Source organism: Melanerpes formicivorus, unplaced genomic scaffold (genome assembly GCF_026170545.1).
Source record: "Melanerpes formicivorus ecotype bairdi unplaced genomic scaffold, bMelFor1.0.p_v2 SCAF_29, whole genome shotgun sequence".
Lineage (NCBI taxonomy): Eukaryota > Metazoa > Chordata > Aves > Piciformes > Picidae > Melanerpes > Melanerpes formicivorus.
This window is the reverse complement of record NW_027142381.1, coordinates 4160363-4184847: the sequence shown is the minus strand read 5'-3', so window position 1 is coordinate 4184847 and position 24485 is coordinate 4160363. Positions and strand designations below refer to the sequence as shown.

Genomic DNA, 24485 nt, shown 5'->3' with positions numbered 1-24485 from the left:
GGGGATTGATTGGAAAAAAAAGTGTCCATCATGCTTATCTCACCCACTCACTTTGATCTCACTGGTGGTGCCATGGGGCTGAGGGGAGGTGGTGGGAGGATGTAGAGTTGAGGGGCTGGTCTGGGTGGGCCCTGTGCTCTGCTGGTGCCAGGGTAAGGGGAACATACCACGTGCCACATGCCATGTGCCAAGAAGGGAAGGAGGGGGTAAAACCCCCACACCGCTAGCTGTGCCACTGCTGAGGGGTGAGCTGCCTTCTCCAGGCTGGGTGCCAATGTTAGTGAGGTAATGGGGATAGTCCCGGCTGGCCAGTCCCATGGCACAGGAAGGATGTGACCCTCACATGTTTCAGCCAACCCAGTGAGGGCTGGAGAGCTGCCAATGCTCCACCACCCACTCAAGTTGGATGGACTTTGCCTTGTCCCTCCCCTTGGCTTGATTCCTGGCTCCCAGTTGCCTGTAGGAACAGGAGGAGGACAGACATGGCTGCCCTGAGCCAGCCCATCCAGGCCACTTACGATGCCATCGTCATTGGAGCTGGCATCCAGGGCTCCTTCACTGCCTACCACCTGGCTCAACGCCACCGGAACACCCTCCTGCTGGAGCAGGTACTGGTGTCCCTAACCCTGATGTCTGCACCCCTGCTGTGTTGCCTGACACGCTGGGGCAGGCATTTGCAGACCTTTGCCCTCTGCCACTGCATGCAGAGGAGCTGCTGCCAGCAGCTCTGGTCCTCAGTGCCAGCACCCTCATATTCCCAGTGCCAGGCCCCCTGTTTGCTGATATTTCTCGGTGCTGTGATTGGCACTGGCAGACTGCCCTCAAGTTTCCACTGCAGCACAATGCCAGTGCCCATGGGGCTGGCAGGGTTGGGGTTGCCAGTGGCTGAGGTCACCCCCATGCCCTCCTTGCCCCACAGTTCATCCTGCCCCACTCACGGGGCAGCTCGCACGGGCAGAGCCGCATCATCCGCAGTACCTATGCCCAGGCAGTTTACGCCCACATGATGCCCGACAGCTTCCGCCTCTGGCAGCAGCTGGAGGCTGAGGCCAGCACCAGCCTCTACAGGTAATGGGAAAGGGGGTGTAGCCCCTGCAGGGCACTGTCCCCTCCCCATGGGACTGCACTGGGGACCGTGGTTGCTCAGCAGACTGAGGCCATCCTGGCAGGCAGCCATCAGCCGGGATGATTTATGGGGCTCCATAAAGGAAGTGCCATTAAGGAAATGAGCATCTAAACGGTCCCCCACTGCTGGGGTCAGGGCCGATGGCACTCGCTGAATTTGCAGGGGTGAGCACGATGCTGGTGTCTGGACCCTTCCCATGCATCACCTCATGGCCTGTCAATGTCCCACCATGGGGTTTCCTGGCACCAGGGCACGGTGCATGCCAAGCATCGCTGACGCTGCCGTGCTTCAGTTTCCCCCAGGGATAAAGCAAGGGGGAGTCTGGGCAAGGAGAGGGCAAGGGGAGAGCTGATGTGGCTGGTGGGGTGCAGGCAGACGGGGCTGGTGGTGCTGGGGCCAGCAGGTGACCCAGAGCTGGAGAGCTGCCGGCGCAACCTGGATGATGGTGAGGTCCTGGATGCCACAACACTGGCCCAGCGCTTCCCCGGCCTTCGGATCCACGAGGGTGAGGTGGCCCTGTGGGATGGCACCGGCGGAGTGCTCTTCGCTGACCGGGCACTGCGGGCAGTGCAGGTGGGTGCTGCTGAGGGGATGGGATGGGTGTGCCCTGGCTCTGTCCCCACAGCCATTCTTGTCACCGTCTCTGTCCAGGACGTCTTTTGCCGGCACGGGGGCACCCTGCGGGATGGGGAGAAGGTGCTGCGCATTGAACCTGGGACCATGGTCACTGTCACCACCTCTGCTGGGGTGTACCAGGCCTCCCGGGTCATCATTGCAGCTGGAGCTTGGACGGGTGCCCTCGTGGCACCCCTGGGCCTCCACCTGCCACTGCAGGTAAGGAGTGGTGGCACTGTGGGGTCTCACAACCACAACCCCGAGGCTAACGTGGTAATCCTCAGCCCCTGCGCATTGACGTCTGCTACTGGAGGAAGAAGGAGCCAGGGAGCCCTGACACGGGCAGAGCCAGTCCCTGTTTCATCACCACAGGGCTGAGCCAACCTCCCCACAGTGTCTATGGGCTGCCAGCCCTCGAGTACCCGGGGCTGGTCAAGGTGAGCGGGACGCAGCAGTGGCTGGGGGATCCCACAGCTAACTCCTCCCTAACCAGCTGCCTCCCAGGTGTGCTACCACTATGGCAGCCCTACTGACCCTGAGAAGCGGGACTGGGCTACCCCAGGTGCCCCTCGTCCCAGCATTGCCCTTCTGAGCAGATTCATCAGCAGCTACCTGCCTGGGCTAGAGACCCAGCCGGCAGTGGTGGAGACTTGCCTCTACACGGTGAGACATCCCCAAATAGCAGGACTTTGGTGCTGGGGTCCCAGCTCCTCCCTGCCCCAAGGTGGACCTTGGCATCCCTCCCCTGCTCCAACCTGGGGTGCAAAATAGGACCTTGGCCCCCACACCCTCATCCCAATGCTCCCCCAGAACACCCCAGATGAAGACTTCATCCTGGACCGCCACCCCCAGTACAGCAACATCATCATCGGGGCTGGATTCTCAGGTAAGCAAAGGTGGCCAGCCCCACATGGCACCCTAAAGCTGGCTGGGGCCATGGGGACAGCTGTGCCCCAACATATCTCCCTCCTCCTCGCAGGCCATGGGTTCAAGCTGGCACCAGTGGTGGGGAAGCTGCTGTGTGAGCTGAGCCTGGATGAGGAGCCGTCCCACAGTGTGGCCCCCTTTGCCATCACTCGCTTCTCTAACGTGCTCCGGTCTGCACTGTGAGTGCAGAGTCCTGGCCGTGCCTGCATGGCCTGCAGCTATGTCCCTGCAGCCTGATGTCCAGTGTGCCTAGCAACCCTGCATCCCTATGTACCTCCACCTCCCTGCATCCTAGGCTCTCAATATTCTGCACTCCAGCACCCCTCCACCCACGACAGCCCAGCTCCACCTTGCATCCCTACATCCCCATACTTCACCATCCCAGCACCCTGGATCTTGGCACCCCTCCCATCCCAGCAGCTCTCCATCTGTGCACCTTAGCACTCCACCATCCCCACATCCTAGCACCTCTGCATGCCTAGAGCCCTGCACGCTGACAACCCAGCATCCCTGCATCCCAGCATTCTGATACCCTGCATTCCCACATCCCTGCATCCTGGCGTCCCCCATGCTGTGCCATGCCACGCTGTCTCTGCTGAGCACCCGCTCCCCGGAAACAAATTAAGGAGCTCTGTCAGCCTCATGAAGATGGAGCTGGAACAGCACGGAGAGACACACTCGCTTAGGAGTCAAGTTAAATGTTTTAATGTTAAATGTGCCATTTTATTATCATTAGATCGCTCCCACTTAATGAAAGCGCATTAGCGCAGCGCGGCTTTATGGCAGCAAGCGCCGAGCTCGGCCCATTTGTTTCCAAGGGACGGTGGGAAAAGGGATCAAACGACCTGGTTTGCCAGGGTCCCAGGAGTGTGGGGGGCTTCTGGGGGTGGCAGGGCTCCCTGGAGCTGGGAGGAGGGCAGAGGGCAACACTTGGTGTAGGCTGGCGGGTGCCAGAGCTGAGGCTGGGCCGCGGGCGGCGCGGGCGGTCGGCAGCGCACATCATCATCTCCTCCGTGTTAAATAATTAACGCGGGCAGGCAGCGGGCTCCTGTCCCCACTGCTCATCTGCATATTTATGGAGATTGATAAATGATTCAGTGCTGGCATCCACAAGGGTTATCTCCCACCTCCCCATCACTCCTGGGGGCAGTGGGTTTGGGGAAGGGGCCAGGTTTAGCCCCTATATGCAGCCCCTTGCTGGGGCTGGATCTGTCCTGCCAGACCCCACCACCAGGCAAACACCCCCCACCCCCCAAAAGGGGGCAACTCCCCCCCAGGCATGTGGAGCAGGCAGCAGCTGGTGTCACCAGCCAGAAATTACATTTATTTTCATACTGAACGTAAAGGGGGTAGGAGTGGGATGCACAGCTGGGCTAGTGCAAAACAACCAGGTAAGGGTAGGGGGCTGAGAGGGGGCAGGGTGGTGATGACAACCTGTGGGGATGTCTGGGACTCCATCCCCCTGTTCCCTTCCCAGCTGCTGGGTGGCTGCTCCCCAGGGTCTGGCCAGCGAGAGACGTCTTTGGCTCAACTAAAAGGGGCTTAAGAGGATGGCGAGGTGCCTGGGGAGGGGGGGTTAAGTTACAAAATAAAGAGCCAGCAGGCACGGAGGAATAAATCCAGGGTGCTGGAGGTGCTGCCTGTGCCACCAAGGACAGACAGGAGGTGGGAGGCTGGGGGCGGTGGGGGGGCTGCAGCCAGTGAGCCAGCCGGGCTGCTCTGCCCAACCACGGCCAGGGCTGGGGCGGTGGCTGCGTGTGTGTCCCCACTCTGTGCAGAAGAAATACCGGCTGCCCAGGGCGGCCCCGTGGAGCTGAAGTGTTTCTGGGGCGATGGGAAATGGTAGTGGGGGGCTAGGCGGGGGTCTCTGCGGGCCGGCTCTCCATCTCGCTGGCGCTGGGGGAGCTGCGGGAGGAGCGGCGTGTGCTTTCCCCGGTGTCCTGCTCCTCATCCCATCGATCGTAGGCGAATGCATGCCGGGAGCCTGGGGGGCTGTACAGGAGAGAGTGGGGTTAGTGGGGGCCAGGGGGTGCTCCATGCTCCCAGCACAGCTACACTAGGAGCTGTAGTGAGCCAGCGCACTGGCAGCTGGCTGACTGGAGCCTTGATCACCATCTTCTTTATTATTTCCAAGATATCTAGGGCATACTCCACTGCAACTGACTCCTTGCCAAGCTGAGCTCCTGCTCTGTGGTGGAGTCACGCTGGGCCTGTTTGGTGCCACCAACCACAGGCACCTGGCACCCCTCGCTCAGAAAAAGGCAAGTGTCTATGGGTGTAAACACCAGGGCTTGTGGACATCACTGCTTGAGGGTTTCAGTTGCACCAGAGCCCATGGATGGGTTCTGGGGATGTTTCTCTGCCTTCCCTGCCACCTCATAATTACTTCCCTGGCCCCAGACAGGTAGCAGGCAGCCCAAGGGGGACCACGTCTCCAGAAGGCTTTTCTCCCTTCCTCTAGCCCTCTTCCTATCCAAGCCATTGGAAAGGATCAATTCTGCCATCAAACAGGGTGCAGAGCTCCAAAGCCCAGCAGGGTGAGGCCATTTGCATTCCAGTTCCCCATCACAGGCATCCTACACAGTGCAGGGTAGCAGGATGTGGTCATCCCCAGAAACACCTCCAAGCCCCAACCTCCTGCCCTGCTGTAGGTGCTGCCTTCCCCCAAGATCACACACTCAGAGGATGCATGTTAGTACCTGTCCCACTCCAACCCACCACCTTCAGGACCCACTGCCCTCCCTGGGGTGGCAAATGCCCCAAAATGAGCAGGAACACTGTGCCACCCAGCAAGCACTTAATTCTCCCAGAGGAATAAAGTCAGCTGTGTTCTGGGAGCTGGGAAGGGATTAGTGCTTCCCCGTGTCCCACAGCTGCTGATGCTGAACGTGCTGTGTTCTGGCAGCATGGGCAGCTGCCGGTCCCACTGCAGCCATGCTGGGAATTCTGCCCACCACTAGAGAGCTCCCAGCATGGGAATTCTGCAGCACCCCAAAAGTAAGGCTGCTGTGGGATGCTCCATCTCAGGGTGCCTGGTGGAGGTAGACTCCATGCCCAGAGCTGGGCAAGGGTTAGGGCGAGTGGTTAGTGGCACACGGGGAGTTTCATGCTGCACGGCACACACTGCTCCCACCTCCTGCCTCAGTCGCTCTCGGGACGGTACAAGTACTTCATCATCAGGCTGTCAACCTGCTTCTTCCGCTGCTTCTCCTCCTTCTTGCCCCGGCCAGGATGTCCTGGCTCCTCGCCCCCCACTGCCTTTGGGCCCTTTTTGACACTAGAGGTGCTCCGATAGGAGCTGGTGGAACCAGAGGAGGAATCAGAGGAGGAATCGGAGGAGGAACTCGAGTCAGATGATGATTGCTGCTGCTTCTTCTTCTTCTTCTTGGATTTCTTCTTGGCCTTCTTGGTGCGCTTCTTAGCACTCTTCTTCTTCCGCTCCTCCTCTTCATCTGAGGAGCCTGAGCTGCTGCGGTGCCGCCCAGAGCGCCGAGAGAAGTCAAGAGCAGATGCAGAGCGACGCAGGTTGCCGGAGGGTCGGTCAGCAGCACCCAGCGGGGCTGCACTTCTCACACTTCTCATGCTCCACACGCTGCGGCCATCGTCCCCAGAGTCAGCCTCGGGGCTGGAGATGCCCCTGGCCCGCAGTGGGCGGTAGCTCAGCACCTCCTGGATGGCAGCTTCCAGGTCAGGGTCAAGGTAGGAGCGGTGCCCCACGGAGTGGGCATCCCCAGGAGCCCCCTCCTCAGAGGCAGCACTGCGGGGCCGAGGGGGCACAGAGAAGCTGCGTGCCAAAGGGAGCTGCCCGCGGGACCCCTCTTCTCCCTCATCTGGGCGGCTGCGGACCAGGGAGCGCCGCGACTCGGGACGGCCTTCTGGTCCCCCACGTCGGCTCCGCAAGCTCCCAGGGCTGGAGAGCGCAAAGCTCAGCACCGAGTACCCCTCGTCCCCCTCGTCCTCATCCTCCAGACCACGCCAGGAGGTGGAGGAAGCCCGGCTCACCGGGGCAGAGGCGACGGAGGCTTTCTCGCCATCAGCAGCTGAGAGGGACCAACGCTTGCCCAGCCCTTGCCGAGCACGGTTGCTGGCGTCAGCGAAGGCGCGGGCGATGACGGCCGCCCGGTCCTCGGGCTCACCGCCCCGGGCTGCTCTGCGGGCAGCACGCTCAGGGGAAGCCGGTCGCTCGCTGAGCGCACTGAAGAGCGTCTGCTCATCCCCATGGCCACCTATGGAGTCCTTGAGGCCCGGCCGCTTCCTATAGCTGAGGCAGCTCAACACCGACACCGGCCGCTCCTCGCCCTCGGGGCCGTCTGGCAAGGCTGACCTGCGCCAGCAGCACCACGGCCCCGTACACGCACCGGGGAGACAAGAGAGAGAGCGAGATGAGCAGGGAGGGGCGGGCAGCAAGGCAGCCTCGGTAATTTGCATCAGCAGGAAATGGCATTGTGGAAAAATATCATGTAAATGGGGGAATTGTTCTAGCCTGGCACTTTGATTCCCCTTTAAAGTGCTGCGTTCAATTTATTTCATTGTTGGCTACCTAAAGCTGCTGCGTTTGATTCCCGACTTCAGAAAAGGTGGAATTATCTCCAATAACAAAATGTTTTACATCTGCACTGCTGAATAAATTAAACCAATTAAGAAAAAAACAGCTCAGATCTTTCCCTGCTGCTTGGCAGAGGAGGGGGGAGTCCCCTGGGACTCTCGGAGCCCTGCTAAGAAATTGGGCTTGGATAAAAGCAATCTGCACTCAGCAGTCAAGGGCTTTCTGCAGGGAGGAGGAGTGGGGCTGTGTGCCCTAGGCTCAAGCTGGCCCTGTGCCATGGGGGCACCTGGGCATGTCCCCCACTGCTGCTGCATGTGTGGAGATGTGTGGGGCACCAAATGAGAGAAGGACAGAGCAGGGATCCAGCCTCAGAACAGAGGGACAACGCACAGTGCTATAACCTACCATGGTGAACCCAGGGGAGGCAGAAGGGGTGGGGGCTGTGGATACTCATGGGTCCTGCTGCCACAGTGGATAAGATGATGTGGAGGAGGGCTAAGGAGGTCATCTTGTTCTTCACTGGGGACATATGTTCCTTCATCTGAGATACTTGCCAGTGTTAACCCTTCTCTGGCTGGCCATGCAAGCACTGAGCAGGAGCATGGCACCCAGACTACCACATCTCATGGATGCCAACCCCACACCCTGGCTGTTCCCCAACCCAGCTCACTCTGTCCTCTGCCAGCCAGCCCTGCGCCCAGCCCTGCACCCACCTGCTGCCCTTCAGGCTGCCGTCATCTGAGAGCGCTTTGGAGGAGCCTTTGTTCTTAGAGAGCCAGGACTTCACCTCATCCACACGCTCCTCCAGCTCTGAGTCCACATCCGAGTCACCGTCACTGCCAGAGGAGCAGGTTGGGGCAGAAGAAAGCAAGAGGTGAGCATGGGATGCTGAGAATTTGGGTGCTGGGGAGGTGAAATTGCACCAGTGGGCACCAAACGCCCCCAGTACCCACTGCCTATGTACCCTGGCACAGCCAAACCCCCTTTCCATTTCCCTGGTCCATCTCCCGGGATGCAACCTGCATGCAAACAGTCAACCTGCATGTTAGGAACTCCAAAATGCCTTGACAAACCACCCCCCTTCCTAGACAAGGGGCTCCTGCACCCTCTGCCCAGTGTCCCTCCCTGCCTCTGCATGTCTCCAGAACTGGAAAAATAAGACAGTGGGGCTGGCACCAGGGCAGCAGGCTCCAGGAAGACGGGCGATTTCCAGCTCCAGAGCTGGGAAGGAAGTAAGTGGGTTCGTTTTATAGGCCACCGTCGACTGCAAAATTACAGCAAGGAAGAGCGATGTTGATGGCCCTGGGTAAACAGGAGTTTAGCAGGCAGAACTGAAACGACTCCAGCAAGGCAGGCAGAGGAGCGTGGCAGGCAGATTTACAGCCCTGCCGTGCCGGAGCGGCCCTGATTTACATCCCGGTGTAAAAAAAGCCCTATCTGGCCTAAACCGTCTAATTTATAATGGCCATTCGTGGCCATATTGATTGCTTTTAGAAAGAAGGTGCCGTATGCATTGCAAAATCCATTCCTCCACGTTAAAAGCATCCCTGCATAAATCTCCCTTAATACCTAACTGCTTACTGCTTTCATTAGGGTTATGGCAGTACCGGCGGGATCTATAAGGAAATCGAAGCAGCACAGCCCCCTCTGCTCACCCCGCCGCCGGCCAGCCAGAGGTGAGGGCTCCCCCTGAGCCGCTGCTGGGGCAGGGATAGATCAGATCATCCTAAACAGCCCTTTTATCTGCCCAGCTTTGGGCTTATTCCCTGCCTGGGGACGGTGGCAACTAGCAGAACGGACAGGCTGGGATAGACCCTGTATATGAATTCTCCTCACTACATTGAAAGCAACGAGCTGCACTCCATCACGCACGTCTGCCTCCCCTGCAATACATCCAGGCAACGCTCGGCTTGGAGATGAAAAACCACAACCAACAACAACCAAAAAAAGCACAAAACAACAAGAAAAAACATCCCCCAGTGAGCCCCATCAACAAAGTCTGGGGGCAGCTAAGGTTTTATGACTGTCAGAATTAAATTCCACATCAGATGCAATTCCTGTCCGGGCGAGCGTGCCGTTAGTTAAGCAGGACCCGGGGTCGCGGGGGAGCGACCGCGGCAGGGATATTAGTTGTGTGTGGCAGCAGGACTCCATCACTGCTCCACACTGATGAGCTCAGCATCGGCCATGCCAGAACAACACCCCCCACCCCGGCCCAGGGGCTCAGCCCTGTTCCCCCCGTGTGGGATGCAGTTATCTGCTGTGCCGTGGATGCGGTTAGGGCATGCGGAGGTGGGCCAGTGGCATGCGGGGCCCCGGCCCATGGGGGTGAGGTGGGAGTTAGGGGAGTGGGGGGAAGGAAAGAGAAGCTCCTCACAGTTTACTCTTTCTTTTCTGATACTTTGCCACCATGTCCTGTAAACTGGGAGGGGGTGGGGTGGGGTCAAAGGGAGAAGAAACAAAACAGAAAGGAAATCAAATGAATGGGTAAAAAAATAAACAAACCAGACCAAACAGGTAGAGGGCAAATGGGGACAAATTCAGTGGTGAGGAAGGCCAGGAGAGGGGATGGGGCTGCCCTACACTCCTGGTGTGGAGCTGCACCCAGCTGAATCCCAGCATCCTGGAGTGTGTCCAGAGAAGGGCAATGAAGCTGGTGAAGGGTCTAGAGCACAAGTCTTGCGAGCAGCAGCTGAGGGAACTGCAGCTGCTTAGTCTGGAGAAAAGGAGGCTGAGGGAAGACCTTGCCCTCTACAACTATCTGAAAAGGAGGTTGTAGCAAGGGGGAGGTTGGTTTCTTCTCCCAAGTAACAACAGGACAAGAGGAAATATCTCCAAGTTGTGCCAGGGGAGGTTTAGGTTGGACATTAGGAAAAATTTCTTCCCTGATAGGGTTGTCAAGCCCTGGAACAGGCTGCTTGGGGAAGTGGTGGAGTCACCATCCCTGGTGGGATTTAAAAGACATGTTAGATGCGGTGCTGAGGGGCATGGTTGAATGGTAACATAGCAGGGCTGGGTTAATGGTTGGACTTGATGATCTTCAAGATCTCTTCCAACCAAAATGATTCTATGATTCCATGATTCTGTCCTGGGCTGGATCCCACTGTCCTGAGCTGGATCTCAGCATCCCAGACCTCCAGCCAGCCTGTGCTGCCCTGTCTCCTGGGGCTTCCTGGCTGCATTTCAGGCACCTCCACAAATGGGAGAAGCCGCATGGTGGCCGTGGGTGGAGGGAGGGATGGATGCACAGGTGCACAGACTGAGGCACGTGTGCACAATGCATGGATGGACGGATGCACGTGTGCACAATGCATGGATGGACAGCATCCTGCCAGGGCCAGGCAGAGCTGAGGGGTCCTCACTGCATTTCAGAAGTGACAAGGAGAAGCAGTGACCCTGGTGACATGCCTCGTGCAGGAGCCAGGCCCAGGTGCTCTTACCTGTTGATGAGGTCCTCATTGCTGTCACTCTCCATCTCATCCTCGATGGCTGCCTGCAGGTCCCCGATGCGCTTGAAGGCCAGCTTCAGGTCTGACTGCAGGCTTTGGTTGGCAGCTTCCAGGCTCTCCAGGTCCATTTCCTGCAGGGAGGGAGAAGGGTGAGCTGAGTACCTTGGGGAAAGCCCCTTGTCTCCCCGCCCGGCCCTGTCATGGGTGCCTCACCAGCTCGTGCTTCTTGCGGCTGGCCTCTGCCTCTTTCTTGGCCAGCTCACCCATCTCCTCCTTGACGTCGCGGAGCTGTCGCTGCAGCCTCTTGTTCTGCTCCTTCTCCCTGTTCTCAGCGGCCGCACGCTGATCCCGCTCCTCCGTCAGCTTCTCCATGTTCTCCTTCAGCCGTGTGGCCAAGCTCTGCAGAGCAGCAGGCGTGGGGTCACCCCACATCCCCCCACGGATCCCTCACCCCGCAGTGACACCCGCCGATGGCTCACGTGAGGATGGATCCCATGCCAGCCCTGCGGATTTACACCAGGAGACGGAGGGGAAAACCACCCCCAGGGCCAGGGAAGGGGCAGAAGAACCGCAGGGGTTTTGTCGAATCGGAAAAATAGATTTAACTGTGTGTGAAGTAATTACAGCATGTAAGGTAGGGAAAAAATAGCTCCCATTCTCCCCTGGCCGCTGAGCCAGCCACTGCATATTTATGGTCCCAGCAGAGACAGCGGGGAAGGGAAATAACAGCTTGGAAAATATTAAGAGGAGAGCTAAGCTGCTCTGCTCCCCGGCAGAGCTGCAGAGGCAGAATATAAAGCAGGCTGCGTTCAGCGGGGCTGGGAGTCTGTAATTTCCCTCAGTCAATGCAGGGGAAGAGCAGCTCTCCACCGAGCTGGGCGCTCGATTACTGTTATCGGTGTCCCTGCGGGGATGGGGGCTGGCTGCTGGCAGGTGAGGGCAGCGGCATGGGGGGTCCCTCAGAAAGGGTATTGGGGATGAGCTTGGCAGATCCCCTGGGCAGCTTTGCATCGTGGTCCTCCTCACATCCTGGTTCCACTGGAGCAGAGGTAGAGCCCAGTGCCTACCTCCAGGCGTTTGACTTGTGTCCGCTCGAACTCCAGCCTGTTCTCCAGCTCGCGGATCTTGGCCTCTTGCCGGCTCACCAGCGACTTGTCCACCATGGATTGCTCCAGGAACTCCAGCTGGCTCTGCAAGCCTTGCAGCTGCAGTGGGGAGCACAGCCTCAGCCTTGACCACAACCACCCTGGCACTCCTTCATGCTGTCCTGGAGTGGAGCTGCTGGCCACGCTGCTCCCATTCCAATGGAGAGCCCCCCGCTAGGACTGCTTTGCACTCCCCGTAGGGCAACAGGTCTCTTGGGTGTCCCCTGTCCCTTGGCTTCACATGGGGTGCATGTCCATGCCTGATGTCAGTGCTCCTCACCTTCTCCTGCAGTTCCTGCTTCTCCTTGCTGACCTCCTCCAGTTGTGCCTGGAGGTCGTTCATCTGTGCCAAATCCCGGGATGCCTGCAGGACAGGACAGGGCCATCAGCAGGGTCTCTACCGTGCTGGTTCTGAGAGGGACACTAAGGGGGTGGGGGTGCTGCAGCTGCTGCTTTCCCCTCACCTGGGCCACAGCTGCCTTGTGCTTCTTCATCAGCTCGTTCATATCTTCCTGGTCCTCTTCCAGCCGACTCTGCACCTCGTTCTTCTCCCGCTGCAGCCGGCTCAGCTGCTCCTCCAGCTGAGGGAAGCCATCTGCATCTCCCACTGCACCCCAGGGGTGGGGCACCCAGCACCCAAAACCACCCCGAATGGTGTCCTTTCACCCTGCTGGCATGTGCCACAGCAGTAGGGTCTCCCCTCAGGCGCAGGTGGGGCAGAGCCCCATCATGGTGCATCACACCCCAAAAAACACTTACTGCTGCCTTGGCCTTGGCGAGATCATCAATCTGCAGGTGGAGGTCTTCAATCTCCACCTCCATGGACTTGCGGGCCTTGACGGCAGCTGCACAGGTGAACTCTGACTCCTCCAGCTATGGGGACAAAGCTCAGCACTGGGCTGGGGCATGGGGACACCCCATGGCCCTCAAGGGCTGTGGTTTTGGGGAGGGTCTGGATGCACACCTGGTTCTTGAGCTGGGCAATCTCCCTCTTGCTGGGTGCATTGTTCTTCAGGTGGTCCAGCATTATCTGTGCATCGGCCAGCAGTGCCTTTGTTCTCTTCAGGTCCCGGCGCAGGCGCTTCTCTGTCTCAAAGTCCCTCTGGTTGGCCTGTGGTAGTGGAGACTGTGCCAGGACACTGTGCCAGTGGGGTGCCCACCCCTCCACAGTCACTTTGGAGTTCCCAAAGTGAGGCATGTGCCTGGCCGCCCCCAGCTTTTACCTGCTCACTGACAGCAGACAACTTGCTCTCCAGCTCCCTTTTCTCTCTCAGAACCTTCTGCTTGTCCTCATACTCCTCCTCCAGCTGCACCTCCATCTGCTTCAGCTGGGGGGACAGTTCAGGCAATCTGGTCAGGGTGGGGGAAAGGGGCCAGGATCCCCCTCTTGCATGTCCCCACATAATGGGGACACCAGGTGACCCCACCAGCCAGGCATTTGTGCAACCAGAGGTGCAAAGCCCAGCGCACACCGGCCAGGGCAGCAGAAGGACTGGTAGGACCTGCCGGGCGAGCAGAACCGGGCTGCGGCCGCGTGGGAGCCGAGTGCTGCGTGACAGTGCCCAGCTGGCAGCTCCCAGCACCTGGCTGAGGCACAGGGATGCACCTTGGCCCACCCTGGGCAGCAGAGCTGTAGCTGAGCCCTACCTTTTTCTGGCACGACTGCCGAATCTCTTCCACCTCCTCGTCGCGGCTCTCCACCTCCTTGGCATGCGTCTGCCGCAGCCGCTCCATCTCCATCTCCAGTCGCAGCTTGGCCTGCAAAGGGGGAGATGTGATCAGAACAAAGGGGATGTGGGGACTCCCATATGCCAATCCCTGGGTGCCACTCACCCACAAAACCCCCTGATCTGAGGCTGGCCGGGCTGCACGCCCCACAGTGACCTGCCGGGCCATGGCACAGAGAGCCAGGAGCCGTGTCAGCAGCAGCGATGCCTGGCCTGATGCCGGGCTGAGGACAACTGACTCCTCTTCCCAGGTAAGCCCAGCCCAGGTAATAACAGCCCTGAATGAAACCACCCCGCCCAGAAACCTCACCCCTCCCCGTTGTACCTGCTCTAGCATCTGGATGGTCCCAGCCTGCTCATCCAGTTCCTCTTCCTGGTCTTTGACCTTCGCTTCCAGGTCCCTCAGCTGTTTCTTCACCTTGGCCAGGGAGGCTTCATCCTTTGACTCCTGGGAGGAGATGTCCTGCAGCTCAGCCTCCAGCGCTTCTGCCTTCTGTGTCAGCCCCACGATGTCTGAGTCCTTGTCCTGGTAAGACAGGGGGTCACTGTGAGCCCTGGGCACCCACCAGCTGGGGAGACTGGGGAGGGAACTAGGGGCTGCTCACCTCCAGCAGCTGCTTGAGGCCAAAGACTTCAGCCACCAGCACATCCTTCTCACGGCTCAGCTTCTCCCGCTGCAGCCTCTCCCGCTGTGCCTCCTCATGTGCCTGCGAGAGTTCACTGTCGAACCTGTGTAAGGAGAGTGGGGTGGGCACTCAGTACCCCACAACAGGCACTGGTGCCACCACCACTGAGCACCCTCATTCCATAGCAGCAAGCACTGGGAGTGAGCGTAGGCACAGCGCTCACTCAAATTGTGCTGTTGATAAGATGGAACTGCCAGCGCAGCAGCACGAAGCCACTCAGAGAAACCCCTCCCAACGCCATTGCTCAGCACCACAGCACAGACACCAGCAGCCCCAGCAGCCTTCCCATGAGGCCAGGACATGCTGGTAGGGACCATGGCTGCTAACAGTGGGGTCTTGGCTATGTGACACCACCAGATCCTCTGAAGAGGATGTGGAGGGGCTGCAATGCATTGCAGGGCCTTCAGCAGGGAAGGGCTTTTGCAGCAGCTTGGCTTCCGCAGTCACAGCCCAGCGTCGTGATGCCATGCGAGATGGCACTGGTCCCATCCTCGGAGGGGACATGAGCCTGTGAGTGGTGAGCACTCAATACAGCCCGGAGCAGCCTCTCCCAGTGCCCCCAGGATGGGATCAGCTGGGTTTGATCTGAATTGCTGCCTTTGGGGCTTGGAAAACAACCCTGCGCTCGAGTCTGCGACCTGCGTTAAACACCTCGGCAGCTAATCCCCATTCTCCCTCGCGCTGGGTAATAAACAGCTGCATTAGCAGAGACTCCAATCCGCGGAAATTGAAATTAATTAGATTGGATTCTCTGGCTGTATTTGTGTGTGATCATTACCATAATGAGATGAAAGCGTCCCCGCTGCTTAATAACGTTAGTAAACTTTGGGGCTGGGAGAGGGGATGGGATGAGATGAGTGCCAAGCAGAGCTAGGGGGCATGAGCAGCCCCCACCACGGGGCATAGCCCCACACTAGGAGATCACTCGGCTTCAGGCCCCCCAAAAGGGCATTGGGGTCCCCCCACTGCAACAAACACGTCCAACATGGACAGTGTTATCCTGCTGGAGACACCACCCCAGCCAAGTGGGAACTGGTGAAGTGCCCAAATCCCTTCTAAAATGGTAATGCCACTTTGCAAGAAAGCTTGCCACATGGCAAGGATCCCATCCCCTCTGTGGCAAAGATACCATCCCTTGCAGGTCCCCTGTCACCTCCAGCGCATGTTCCCCACCTCCGCTGCTTCTTCTCCAGGTCATGGTTGCGTCCTTGCTGGCCCTCAAGATGTAGCTTGGTGTCCTGCAGCTCTGCAGCCAGGCGCTGGCACTTCTTCTTCAGCTGCTGCAGCACCCGCTGGCTCTCCTCACTGTCTGCCTGCAGATCTGTCAGCTGTGGGCAGGGGCAGGAAGGCAGTGAGGGCTCTGGGAAGCCAGCACACCCCTGTTTTCCAGGCCATGTGCAGTCTCAGCTCTGAGCGGGCAGCAGCTGCCCACCCCTTGCCTATCCCTATATTGAGAGGACCAGGGAGTCCCCAGGGTTGAGACCCACTCACCCTCCGCTCCAGCTGCCTCTTGCTCTGCTGCTCCACCTCCAGCTTGTCCTCCAGCTCCTGCTGCAGTCGCTTCTTGGTGAAGTCGATCTCCCGCACCGCCCGCTCATATTTCAGACGCCATTCACCACCTGGGTGTAGAAATGGGGTCACCAAGGAGCTGTGCAGGGTGGTTCAGGACAACATGGAGAAGGGACCATGGTGCTGTGCCCACAGAGCACCCAGGGTGTGCTGGTGGCAAGCACTGGAAGCAGGACTGTACCTGAATCATCGTCATCAAGCTCCCCATTGAGCTCGGCTGCTCGGATGAGCCGAGCCTCCATCACCTCCATTTCCATCGACTCCATCTGCTTCTTCAGGGCATCGTATTTGGCCTGGGAAGGGATGTGTCTGCAGTGAGCACCAGAGAGGGACTGAGAGGCACTGTGAAACCAGGGAGAAAAGCACGTACCTGCAGGTCCTTCATCTCCTTCTCAGCCCGCAGCCTCTCAGCTGTCTCAGCATCTAGCAGCTGGGAGGCCGACTCGCCGGTGTTTCGCTCGTCTGTCAGCTCCGATGTCAGCTCTGTGATCTGGGGTGGGGGTGGTGGGGGAACAGGACCGTGGGGCAGGTGCTGGGGTAAGCCAGCACTACACTGCACCCCACCCCAGCACCGGCAAGGACCTACCCTGCTCTCCAGGCGGTCGCTGTTGAGCCGCAGCTCGTTCCGCTCCTTCTCCACCTTCTCAAGTTTGCTCTTCAGCTGCTGGATCTCTTCCTGCAACAGAGGGGCAGTGAAGGAGGGGGCAGGCGCAAGGCAAAGAGGTTGGCAGGCAGGCGGCTGGCAGGTCTCTGCAACCCCCCCAGCACTCCCCCAGCAGTGGGTGGGCAGGGTGGGGGCTCCCCGGGGAGCGGGGGCTGCTCTTCCCTGCCAAGGGTTGGGCAGGGACTTTCCCCAACCGGCTCTGCCGCCATGCTGACTCCAACCCCATAAATGGTGTTGAAACACCAGGCAGCCCTGGCAAAACTGGGGGAGGGTCCCACAGCTCCCGGGACAGGAGGTGGGAGCTAACCCATCAACTGGCAGCTTGCTGAAGGGTTTGGGTGCACCCAACCCACCAGGATGCCCAGGGACCACCAGCGAACACCAGGGAGGCGTGTCCAGCTGGCAACTTCAAGTATATCTTTCTCTCCTCTCCTCTGGACCCAAACAGGCTGGCAGGGGTCAGGAGGGGGCCTGGGCACCCCCACCCTGGGCACCCATCCTCAGTGTGTCAGGGTGAAAGCTGAGCCAGGCAGTGGCTCCGTGCCGGGCAGGCTCGGCAGGGGCACGAGTGTCTGGTTGCCAGCGTGGTGTGGAGCCCCCACATATGCCTCTCGGCACAGGGTTTCATTTCCATTCTCCACGCCTTGTAATTGGGCTCAGGCAACAGCCGGCACTCGGATGCTAATGACATGCTGATTCGCAAATTAGGGAGCAATTCGAGCCTGCCGCTGAGGGCAGGGGGCTGCCACGGTCCTGCATCGCATCCCACACTACCGTAGGGTCCTACATCCCACCCCACTGTGGGCTCCTGCATCCCACACTACCATAAGGTCCTACATCCCACCCAACTGTGGGGTCATGCATCCCACCCCACTGCAGGATTCTGCATCCTAGCCCACCACGGGCTCCTGCATCTCATCCTGCTGCAAGATTCTGTATCCCAACCCAGTGCAGGACACTGCCCACAGCCGACACTGCCCACAACCGACACTGCTCACAGCCCCCCCTGCCCCATACAGCACCCCCTGCCACAGAGATACCCACGTCTTTGCCACGGATCTGATCTTCAGTGAGCTGCACCTCGATAAGGGGCCGCACGGTGGTGAAGAGCTTCCACCAGGGCCAGTCCTTCACCCCCTTGTTTTTCTTGATGTTCTTCTGCACGCACCGGATGGCCAAATCCTGGATCTGTGTGGGGCATGGGGTGCCAGCAGAGGGACAAAGTGGAGTGGGTGGGCTCTCAGCACCCTGGCATGCTCCCCTTTGCTAGCATTTGGGCTAATCGCACCCAGCTTAGCTGCTGCTTGATTCCCTCCAGCCCCTCCAAATGCTAATCTTGCAGAAGGCGAGGAGCTGCCGAGATGCCTATTTTACGCCCTCTTTAATACTAAAAGTAGGAGCTGAGATGTTGCTTCATCCCGCTGCAGCAATGCCCAGCACCCTCCTTGCCAGTTTCCCCCAGCCCCCAGTTTCCCCTGGCCCCCCACGGCTCCCCACAGCTGGGAGTGTGGGGGGAGGTGGGAGGAGGAGGAGGTGCTGGCCCAGGCGGCTGCAGAAAGGCTGCACTGCCCATTTTTGGCGAAATTGTGCTGCAGAGCGGGGAGGGGAGAGCTGCTGGGACGAACCTTCCTTTTCTTGAACTGCTGCCGTGCCAGGAAGCCCCTGCACGCTGCCTGGAAGAGGGTGATGTTCCTGCTGGTCTGGGTGTCGCGCTGCTCCTCCAGCCTGGCCAGAGACCCGGCCCGGAAAAACACCTGCGGGAGGGCAGCAGGGAGAGACGCCAGTGGGTGCCGGCATCCCTCCAGCCACACCGAACCACCCTTCTGCTGCACCAGCCAGCGGGGATGTGGCTCTCCCCTCTGCAGCCGCCAGCCTGACATGGGGGTTTTGTTCCCCAGGCACGAGAGGAATTCTGTAGGCGGAAGCAAACAGTGCTGCCCTTGTGCCACCCACACCTGCCCATACCACTGCTGGCACACACAGCCAGTGCTGGGCATCATACCCGGCTCAAACCCATGTGGTAGCTGCTCTTCTCCAGGTCCAGTGACTCCAGGAGCTCCTCCACTGCCTGTGGAGAGCGAGAGGTGTCAGGGCCAGGCTCGGTTTAGGAGACCCCCAGAGTGCAAGGGATGCCAGGCCGCAGCACTGGCCCTGGCACAGGGTAAGTACCCGCTTCTCATCCACCACAATGTAGTTGCGCCCATGCTTCTTGGTCAGATGCGGGGCCAGGACGTCAAAACGTCGCCTAAACTCCGCAAACACCATGTGGTCAGGGTATCCTGGGGGAGTGAGAGAGAGATGACCTGTGGGGGCAGCCAGGATGCCCAGGGAATGGCCAGGGACAACCCTACATGGCCTGACTTGCTTGGACCCATCTTTTGGAAGAGCTGATGGGGTCACTCCATATGGCACAAATTCCCTGGAGGGCCGGGCATGCATGGAGTGGTGGAGTGCTCCAACCCTCCTTGGGAGTTTTTCCTTGGCTGTTTAGCAACTTTGGCTGGGATGTGAGGATAAAGTGGCCAGATCCTGCCTCAGAGGGAGTACAGGGACACGTGTGTCACCCGTGTAAGCAAACAGGCCTTGCTCCAGCTCCACTCTGAGCTGCAGCCAACTTCTGCATCAGGCTTACAGTGCTGAGCTTCCACATCTTAATTAGGGACAAGGTATTGATGGGGACACTGACCCCAGCACAGCCAGCTGGCCATGGCTATCGACCCAGGAGGTGTGTGGGCAGCATCGATTGTCGATCACGCCAGGGAGGGTCTGGTCTCCAGGCAATAAAGCCTCAACTGGGTGGCTGGCCATGCATATTGATAAATGCTTTGCTGAGCATGACCCAAAGTCCCTCACTCCGGTGGGACAGGGGCTGGCTACCAGGAGGAGAGCTGCCAGGAGCCAGCAGCACCAGCCAAGACACCCAATTAAGGCCATGCCTGTCCCCAGCACAGATAATGGCTGCGTGGAGGACTGGGGTCAGGGACAGGATCCTCCTGGGAGGACAGCTGGTGGTTGTGAGGCTCAGAGCACAGGCATGTCCTGGAGGGGTTCTCTTCGGGGGGTGTGAATCCTCAGTGAGAAGATGCAGCTGGGACCCCCAGAACATCCACCCTACCAGTGGGATATGCACCACGGCCCTGGCATCCCCCGTCCCCCGTGCCAGAGGTGCCAGTGGCACAGCTCACCTTGGCGATACATGCGGAGGGCATCAAGCAGGCGGGAGCCGCGGAGCTGGGCACGCAGCAAGGGCACATCCAGCTGCATGAGCCCAGCCTCACAGTGCTCTGCTGCAGGCAGCTCCAGCTCGCTGCCGCTCACCCGCCGGCACGACAAGGCCCGGGGGTCCCCGCTGGCCCCCGCAGCCTTGGGCAGGAAGCAGTGCACGAAGTGGAGCTTGGACTTCTTGATGCTGTCAATGAGGGCATCCTGCAGGCATGGAAGAGTTGGATGAGCTGTGACATGTTGCAGTGCCCTGGCCAGACCTGGGAACCCCTCCTTGGCACCTCCTCACTCACCACTTGCAGCTTGATCTGTATGCAGAGAGACTTCTTCTTGACGGCAGCCACGCCGGTGGTGAAGGTCTTGCGCATGCTGGTGGCCCGGCGCAGGGCTAGCTGGGAGCCCCCCTCCAGCCCTGCCACCGAGCCTGACAGCACCAGGGCTGACCCTCCACGGCCAGCAAACAAGCTGCTAATGATCTTCCTGCAGGGCACAGAGGGGATGTAACCTCCCCATAACCACCTCTTCCCTGCAGAGTGTTCTCCACCCCTGAATCCCACTCACTTCTGTGACTCCTGCAGCAGGATGGAGGCATTTTGGGAGGCTGGGTTGTGTTTGACATGATTGAGCCAGCCTGTGGCATCGTACTCAACCCAGTTGGTCCCTGAGCTGTGACCCAGAAGGAAGTGTCGGGGCTTGTCACTGGGGAGCAGCGGGTTGTGCCCTGCAGGGAGACACAGCACTGATGGGCATGGGACTGGTGCTTCACCAACACACCGCCCCATGGCACCAGGCCCACCCTGACCTTTCTTGCCCCCTTCCTGGGGGCCATAGTAGGAGAAGAGCCGCTCCAGCAAAGTGTCCTCGTTGCCACCTGGCTGCAGTGCCTCCTCCTCCAGCAGCCACAGTAGCCCCCGTGCTTCATCTGTGCGGGCCAGCGACCGGACCTGCAGGTTACACCACAGTTGTACCCAACCCAGCATGCCAGCATTCCCTGGGCAGAGGTGGGAAGATGCAGGGAACCTGGAACACCCAGGGTGCATGGAATGTCTGCTACTGCCTGCAGCAAGGCAGTGCCAAACCACATGAGACCCAGCAGGGAAAGAGTCCTTATGAAGTACTCTGGGTAGCAAGATGCTCACTGAGGTGGAAGAAACTGCTCAGGGACCCATAGGATGGAAGCCAGCACAGGGCTAGTGCTGCAGCCTCCTCCAGTAGGGAATGGAGTATCCCAAGGACTGGTGCACCTTAGGGACCAATGTGCCCTGAGGACCAGAGCACCCCAGTGACAGGAGAAGCATGGGGATTTGTGCACCCTGGGGATCTGAGCACTTTAGGGACCAACGCACCCCAGGGACTGGAGAACCTTTGGGACCCATACACCCTGGGGACTAGAGCTCCTTGAAGTCCACAGCACCCTGGGGACCGGTGCACCCTAGGGACTGGAGCATCCCGAGGACCACTCAAGGGCTCCTTGCAGCACAGATGGCTCTCAGGATAGCATGGGACACTGTACCAGGGCACACAGCAGAGACAGAGGCTGCACACATGGTCAGAGCTGCACTCTCATGGCCAAGACTTCAGGCCAGCCCTTCTCCTCCCCCTGACTAACTACTACCTGGCTGCTACCTCATCTGCTACAAACTACTGTAATGCAGCCATGAGGAAGCACAGTGGATGCTTACCAGTGCCTGGTGTGAAGACTGGTCTATAGCAGCTATAGAGCCAGAGGAGCTGGGCTCAGCATCAGCCAGGGCAAGCTCTATGTTCTCCTAGTGAGGGGTGAAAGGTTCAGTTAGTGCCTGCATGGCGGTAGGGCAGCGATAGGAACCACCAGAAGGTCAGGACATTGGTCTCAATAGGATCTAGGCAGGAGGCAGGGCTTTCCCAGTGTCCCATTGCTGCACAAGCATGGCATGGGGCAATACCGGATGGTTAGAAGGAACCAAGGCATGTGAAAGGGTTCCCTTGGGCTATTGGTGGTGAGATGGAGCAGCTGCAGTGATCTTCCCCACCACCAACAACCACAGCCACCCCATCACCTCCCAGCCTGGCACATTTACAGGCAAAGATGCTTAGCTAGGGCTGGAGCCAGAGCTGTCAGCAAGGGCACTGCAAGTGGTGGAAGCCCTGGGGAAACACCTCCAGGACCAAGCATTGTGTTGGGGCTGCTTTGGTTGGACTGGTGCAGGGTAAGAAATCAGGGTGGGGAATGCAGGAGATGCTCATGAAGAGAAGAGGGCAGGGCAGGAGGTGATGGCAGCCCTGGATGTCCCCATTACCTCCTTGTAGCGCTCCAGCTCGCGGGCGAAGGTGCGCTGGTGGAAGAGGAGCTGCAGGCGCTCCTGGGTGTAGTTGTGGCAGAGCTCCTCAAAGGTGGCCCCACGGCTCTGCCCTGCTAGCTCAGGGTTTTGTGCCCCAGGGGTGTCCACCACTGTCACTGAGCACACTGAGTGCTGGCTCGATTTCAGTGCCCTGGTGGGGACAAAGGAACACAGCACGGTGAGTGTGTGTTGCCAGGTCCCCCTTTCAGCTCTCACCCCGGCCCCCTAGCACGCACCTGTTGAGGAGGGAGATAAGGAGGGTGAAGAGCTCAGAGTACAAGCCGGCTGCCATGCCCTCCAGGCACTCCAGCGCTGTCAACTTGGTACCTGGCCAAGGTAACTCTTGAGTGTCCCCAAGCCAGCATAACCTGGGGCCATCCTCTGTCCCCACCATCCCTCACCCTACCTGTGCCACTGTCACCCAGGGGAGGCTCATCGGGACCCTGACGGAAGGAAGTCGATCGCTGCAGGGTGGCCTTAGGCTGGTGTTTGAAGATGGAGGAGGAGAGCTCCTCCAGGCTGCAGCCCAGCAGGTACGCAGCTTTCTGAGCCCACTCGTGGCGTGCAAACTGCTTCCTCCCAGCTGCAGGGTGGAGAACAGAGCTCAGTGCTGGCCAGTAAGTCATCCCAAATGGGGGGTGCTTCCAGTCGGACTTGGGACAATTTTAGGGTCCCCCAGAATAAGGCTGCAGATGCTGTGCACAGAGGGAGCACATGGCCAGAACTAGAGGGCCCCAAATATGTTTTGGGGTCTGATTAGGAGACAAAGGGTGAATGGCTTTGTGCCTGTTGAGCCCAGAGTCATGCCATGGGGCAAGGGGGAGAGGGGCAGCCCTTGCCACCACTGTCCAGGGACCCCTGGGGGCTGCAATGGTGCAGGGCTCTGAGCCACCCCATACTGGAACGTGGCCCTGCTCAGCCTCATGCACCGAGCAGCCCCGCCGCGATGCAGCAGGACAGACTGCAGCTGCCGGACACAAGTACATGGGTGCCAGGGGAGGTGGGAGCAGGTTAATGGTGAGACACAGGGACACGACAGATGGGAAGGTGGTGGCACCTGGGAGGGGGAAGCCAGAGACACACGTGGAGAACAGGACTTTACCTTCGTCGGCGTCTGCATTGCCAAAGGGCAGCATGCACCATGCAAACAGAGACAGGGGTTAGAGACAACGGCACGGCGCAGGGACGCTCTCCTGCTGAAACACCCCACGTGCAGCCACTACCCATGCACATGCCAAGCCTGGTCTCCCCAAAAGCATTGCTGCAGTGAGGCATGGCGGCCCTCCCCCTGTGAGTCCCAGTTGCACAGTGGGCACTGGTGGGGAGCAGTTCAGCACTGCCCCAGAGCATGGGGAGCTGCTGTTGGATCCAGGCCAGTACAAGGGAGCAAGGAAATGCGGGCTGGTGCAGCTGAGCTGCCTATGACCATCCCCAGCATGCAGAGAAGACTCCAGGTGCAGTGAAGGACTGGGATGTTTGCTCTATGCAGGATGCAGGGATGCTCCTCATGAGCAGGACCTCAAGATGCCCCTACAGCAGCCCCCCATCAAAACGTTCCCAGCCATCATCCTGCCATGGTGGCTGCAGCAGATCCTTGCTGCCCCCTAGTGCCTTGAGCACCCCATGGACCTGCATTTCACTTGGTGCACCCCAACATCCTCTGCTCTCTCATCTTTTCTCCCCAGGGCTGCAAACCCTCTCAGCGCAGGTCCCAGCTCCTGATGCCCGTTTCAGGTGTGCCATACCCAGGCACTCCCACCAGCATGTAGCATCACAGGGGGTTTCCGGCACCATGAGGGGTTGGGTGAGAGCTCCATGGGAAGAACAGCCCCATGATGTCAAATTCACCATACCCAGGGATGGAGAGCAAAGCCAGTACACATCCGAGCAAGACCCGCCACCCATGAGGAGCTCTGGGTGCCAGGGTAGCCCTGCCCCACACTATTAATTGTGCTAAGAGGACCCAGCCAGGGGGTCCTGATGGGCAGCAGGCAAATTCAGGGCTGCTAAGACCCAGGCAGGGGTCAGGGTTAGTCCTGGCACACCATCAGCATCCCAAGCCCCCATTACAGCCCCAAAACCAGCACTGTGCGGCACCACCCGGAGCAGAGCCCCCCGCGGCTCCAATTACCAGCTCCGTCTGCCAGCGGCTCTGCAGGGAGGACAGCAGGGAGAGTGTTACACTGGGGACAGAGGACACCCCCCAGCTCCCCCAGCCCCACTAAGGATCCCTATTTCCCAAGTTCACAGGGGCCAGCCCAAGGTCTGAGGATGTTTGATTCCCATCAGCCAGTGGGACCGCCCTGACCAAGGGGGATGAGCTAGGTGCCCCAGGGATGGCAGGGCACTGTCCCTCAGCTGACACATCCCTGGACACCCCTCTAAGGTCTGGCCACACTGGGGTACCCATTTTCAAGGTGCTAGTAATTGCTCTGGGACTCCATGCAGCCATCAGCCCTGAGCCTGAACTCATTAATGCCTCTGACCC

The 24485-nt window shown here is 59.4% G+C and overlaps 2 protein-coding genes across 3 annotated transcripts in view; one reads left to right on the top strand and one right to left on the bottom strand.

Moving 5' to 3' along the window:
* The first annotated feature begins 458 nt into the window (after positions 1-458).
* PIPOX (pipecolic acid and sarcosine oxidase) lies at positions 459-3382 on the top strand. Its single transcript, XM_068154543.1, has 8 exons — positions 459-608; positions 920-1068; positions 1498-1699; positions 1778-1960; positions 2026-2178; positions 2246-2404; positions 2552-2627; positions 2721-3382. Exons 1-8 carry the CDS (start codon positions 483-485, stop codon positions 2849-2851), a joined length of 1179 nt encoding a protein of 392 aa, XP_068010644.1. The 5' UTR covers positions 459-482; the 3' UTR covers positions 2852-3382.
* A 1193-nt stretch (positions 3383-4575) lies between these two features.
* The window catches only part of MYO18A (myosin XVIIIA), a 37625-nt gene continuing 17715 nt past the window's right edge, over positions 4576-24485 (bottom strand). The window contains exons 13-45 of one of the 2 annotated variants that reach the window (XM_068154539.1): positions 23100-23111; positions 22404-22580; positions 22234-22324; positions 21956-22148; positions 21359-21445; positions 20479-20620; positions 20238-20397; positions 19970-20156; positions 19640-19880; positions 18624-18733; positions 18457-18522; positions 18080-18208; positions 17499-17642; positions 16377-16466; positions 16161-16280; positions 15972-16083; positions 15713-15840; positions 15395-15549; positions 14141-14264; positions 13861-14061; positions 13456-13566; positions 13032-13136; positions 12773-12919; positions 12568-12681; positions 12273-12389; positions 12089-12172; positions 11731-11868; positions 10877-11062; positions 10655-10794; positions 9592-9636; positions 7928-8050; positions 5802-6992; positions 4576-4660 (exon numbers count right to left, since the gene is read on the bottom strand). In XM_068154539.1, coding sequence (XP_068010640.1) covers positions 5810-6992; positions 7928-8050; positions 9592-9636; positions 10655-10794; positions 10877-11062; positions 11731-11868; positions 12089-12172; positions 12273-12389; positions 12568-12681; positions 12773-12919; positions 13032-13136; positions 13456-13566; positions 13861-14061; positions 14141-14264; positions 15395-15549; positions 15713-15840; positions 15972-16083; positions 16161-16280; positions 16377-16466; positions 17499-17642; positions 18080-18208; positions 18457-18522; positions 18624-18733; positions 19640-19880; positions 19970-20156; positions 20238-20397; positions 20479-20620; positions 21359-21445; positions 21956-22148; positions 22234-22324; positions 22404-22580; positions 23100-23111 — 5162 coding nt within the window. In that variant the 3' untranslated portion in view covers positions 4576-4660; positions 5802-5809. Of the gene's footprint in view, positions 4661-5801; positions 6993-7927; positions 8051-9591; positions 9637-10654; positions 10795-10876; positions 11063-11730; positions 11869-12088; positions 12173-12272; positions 12390-12567; positions 12682-12772; positions 12920-13031; positions 13137-13455; positions 13567-13860; positions 14062-14140; positions 14265-15394; positions 15550-15712; positions 15841-15971; positions 16084-16160; positions 16281-16376; positions 16467-17498; positions 17643-18079; positions 18209-18456; positions 18523-18623; positions 18734-19639; positions 19881-19969; positions 20157-20237; positions 20398-20478; positions 20621-21358; positions 21446-21955; positions 22149-22233; positions 22325-22403; positions 22581-23099; positions 23112-24128; positions 24150-24485 lie in introns of both variants that reach the window. The other variant, XM_068154542.1, reaches the window with a different exon arrangement.

Coding starts and splice junctions, on each gene's coding strand:
- PIPOX (XM_068154543.1), top strand. CDS start 483: ATGGCTGCCCTGAGCCAGCCCATCCAGGCCACTTACGATGCCATCGTC. Junction 1,069..1,497: donor GCCAGCACCAGCCTCTACAG/GTAATGGGAAAG, acceptor GGTGGGGTGCAG/GCAGACGGGGCTGGTGGTGC. Junction 1,700..1,777: donor GGGCACTGCGGGCAGTGCAG/GTGGGTGCTGCT, acceptor GTCTCTGTCCAG/GACGTCTTTTGCCGGCACGG.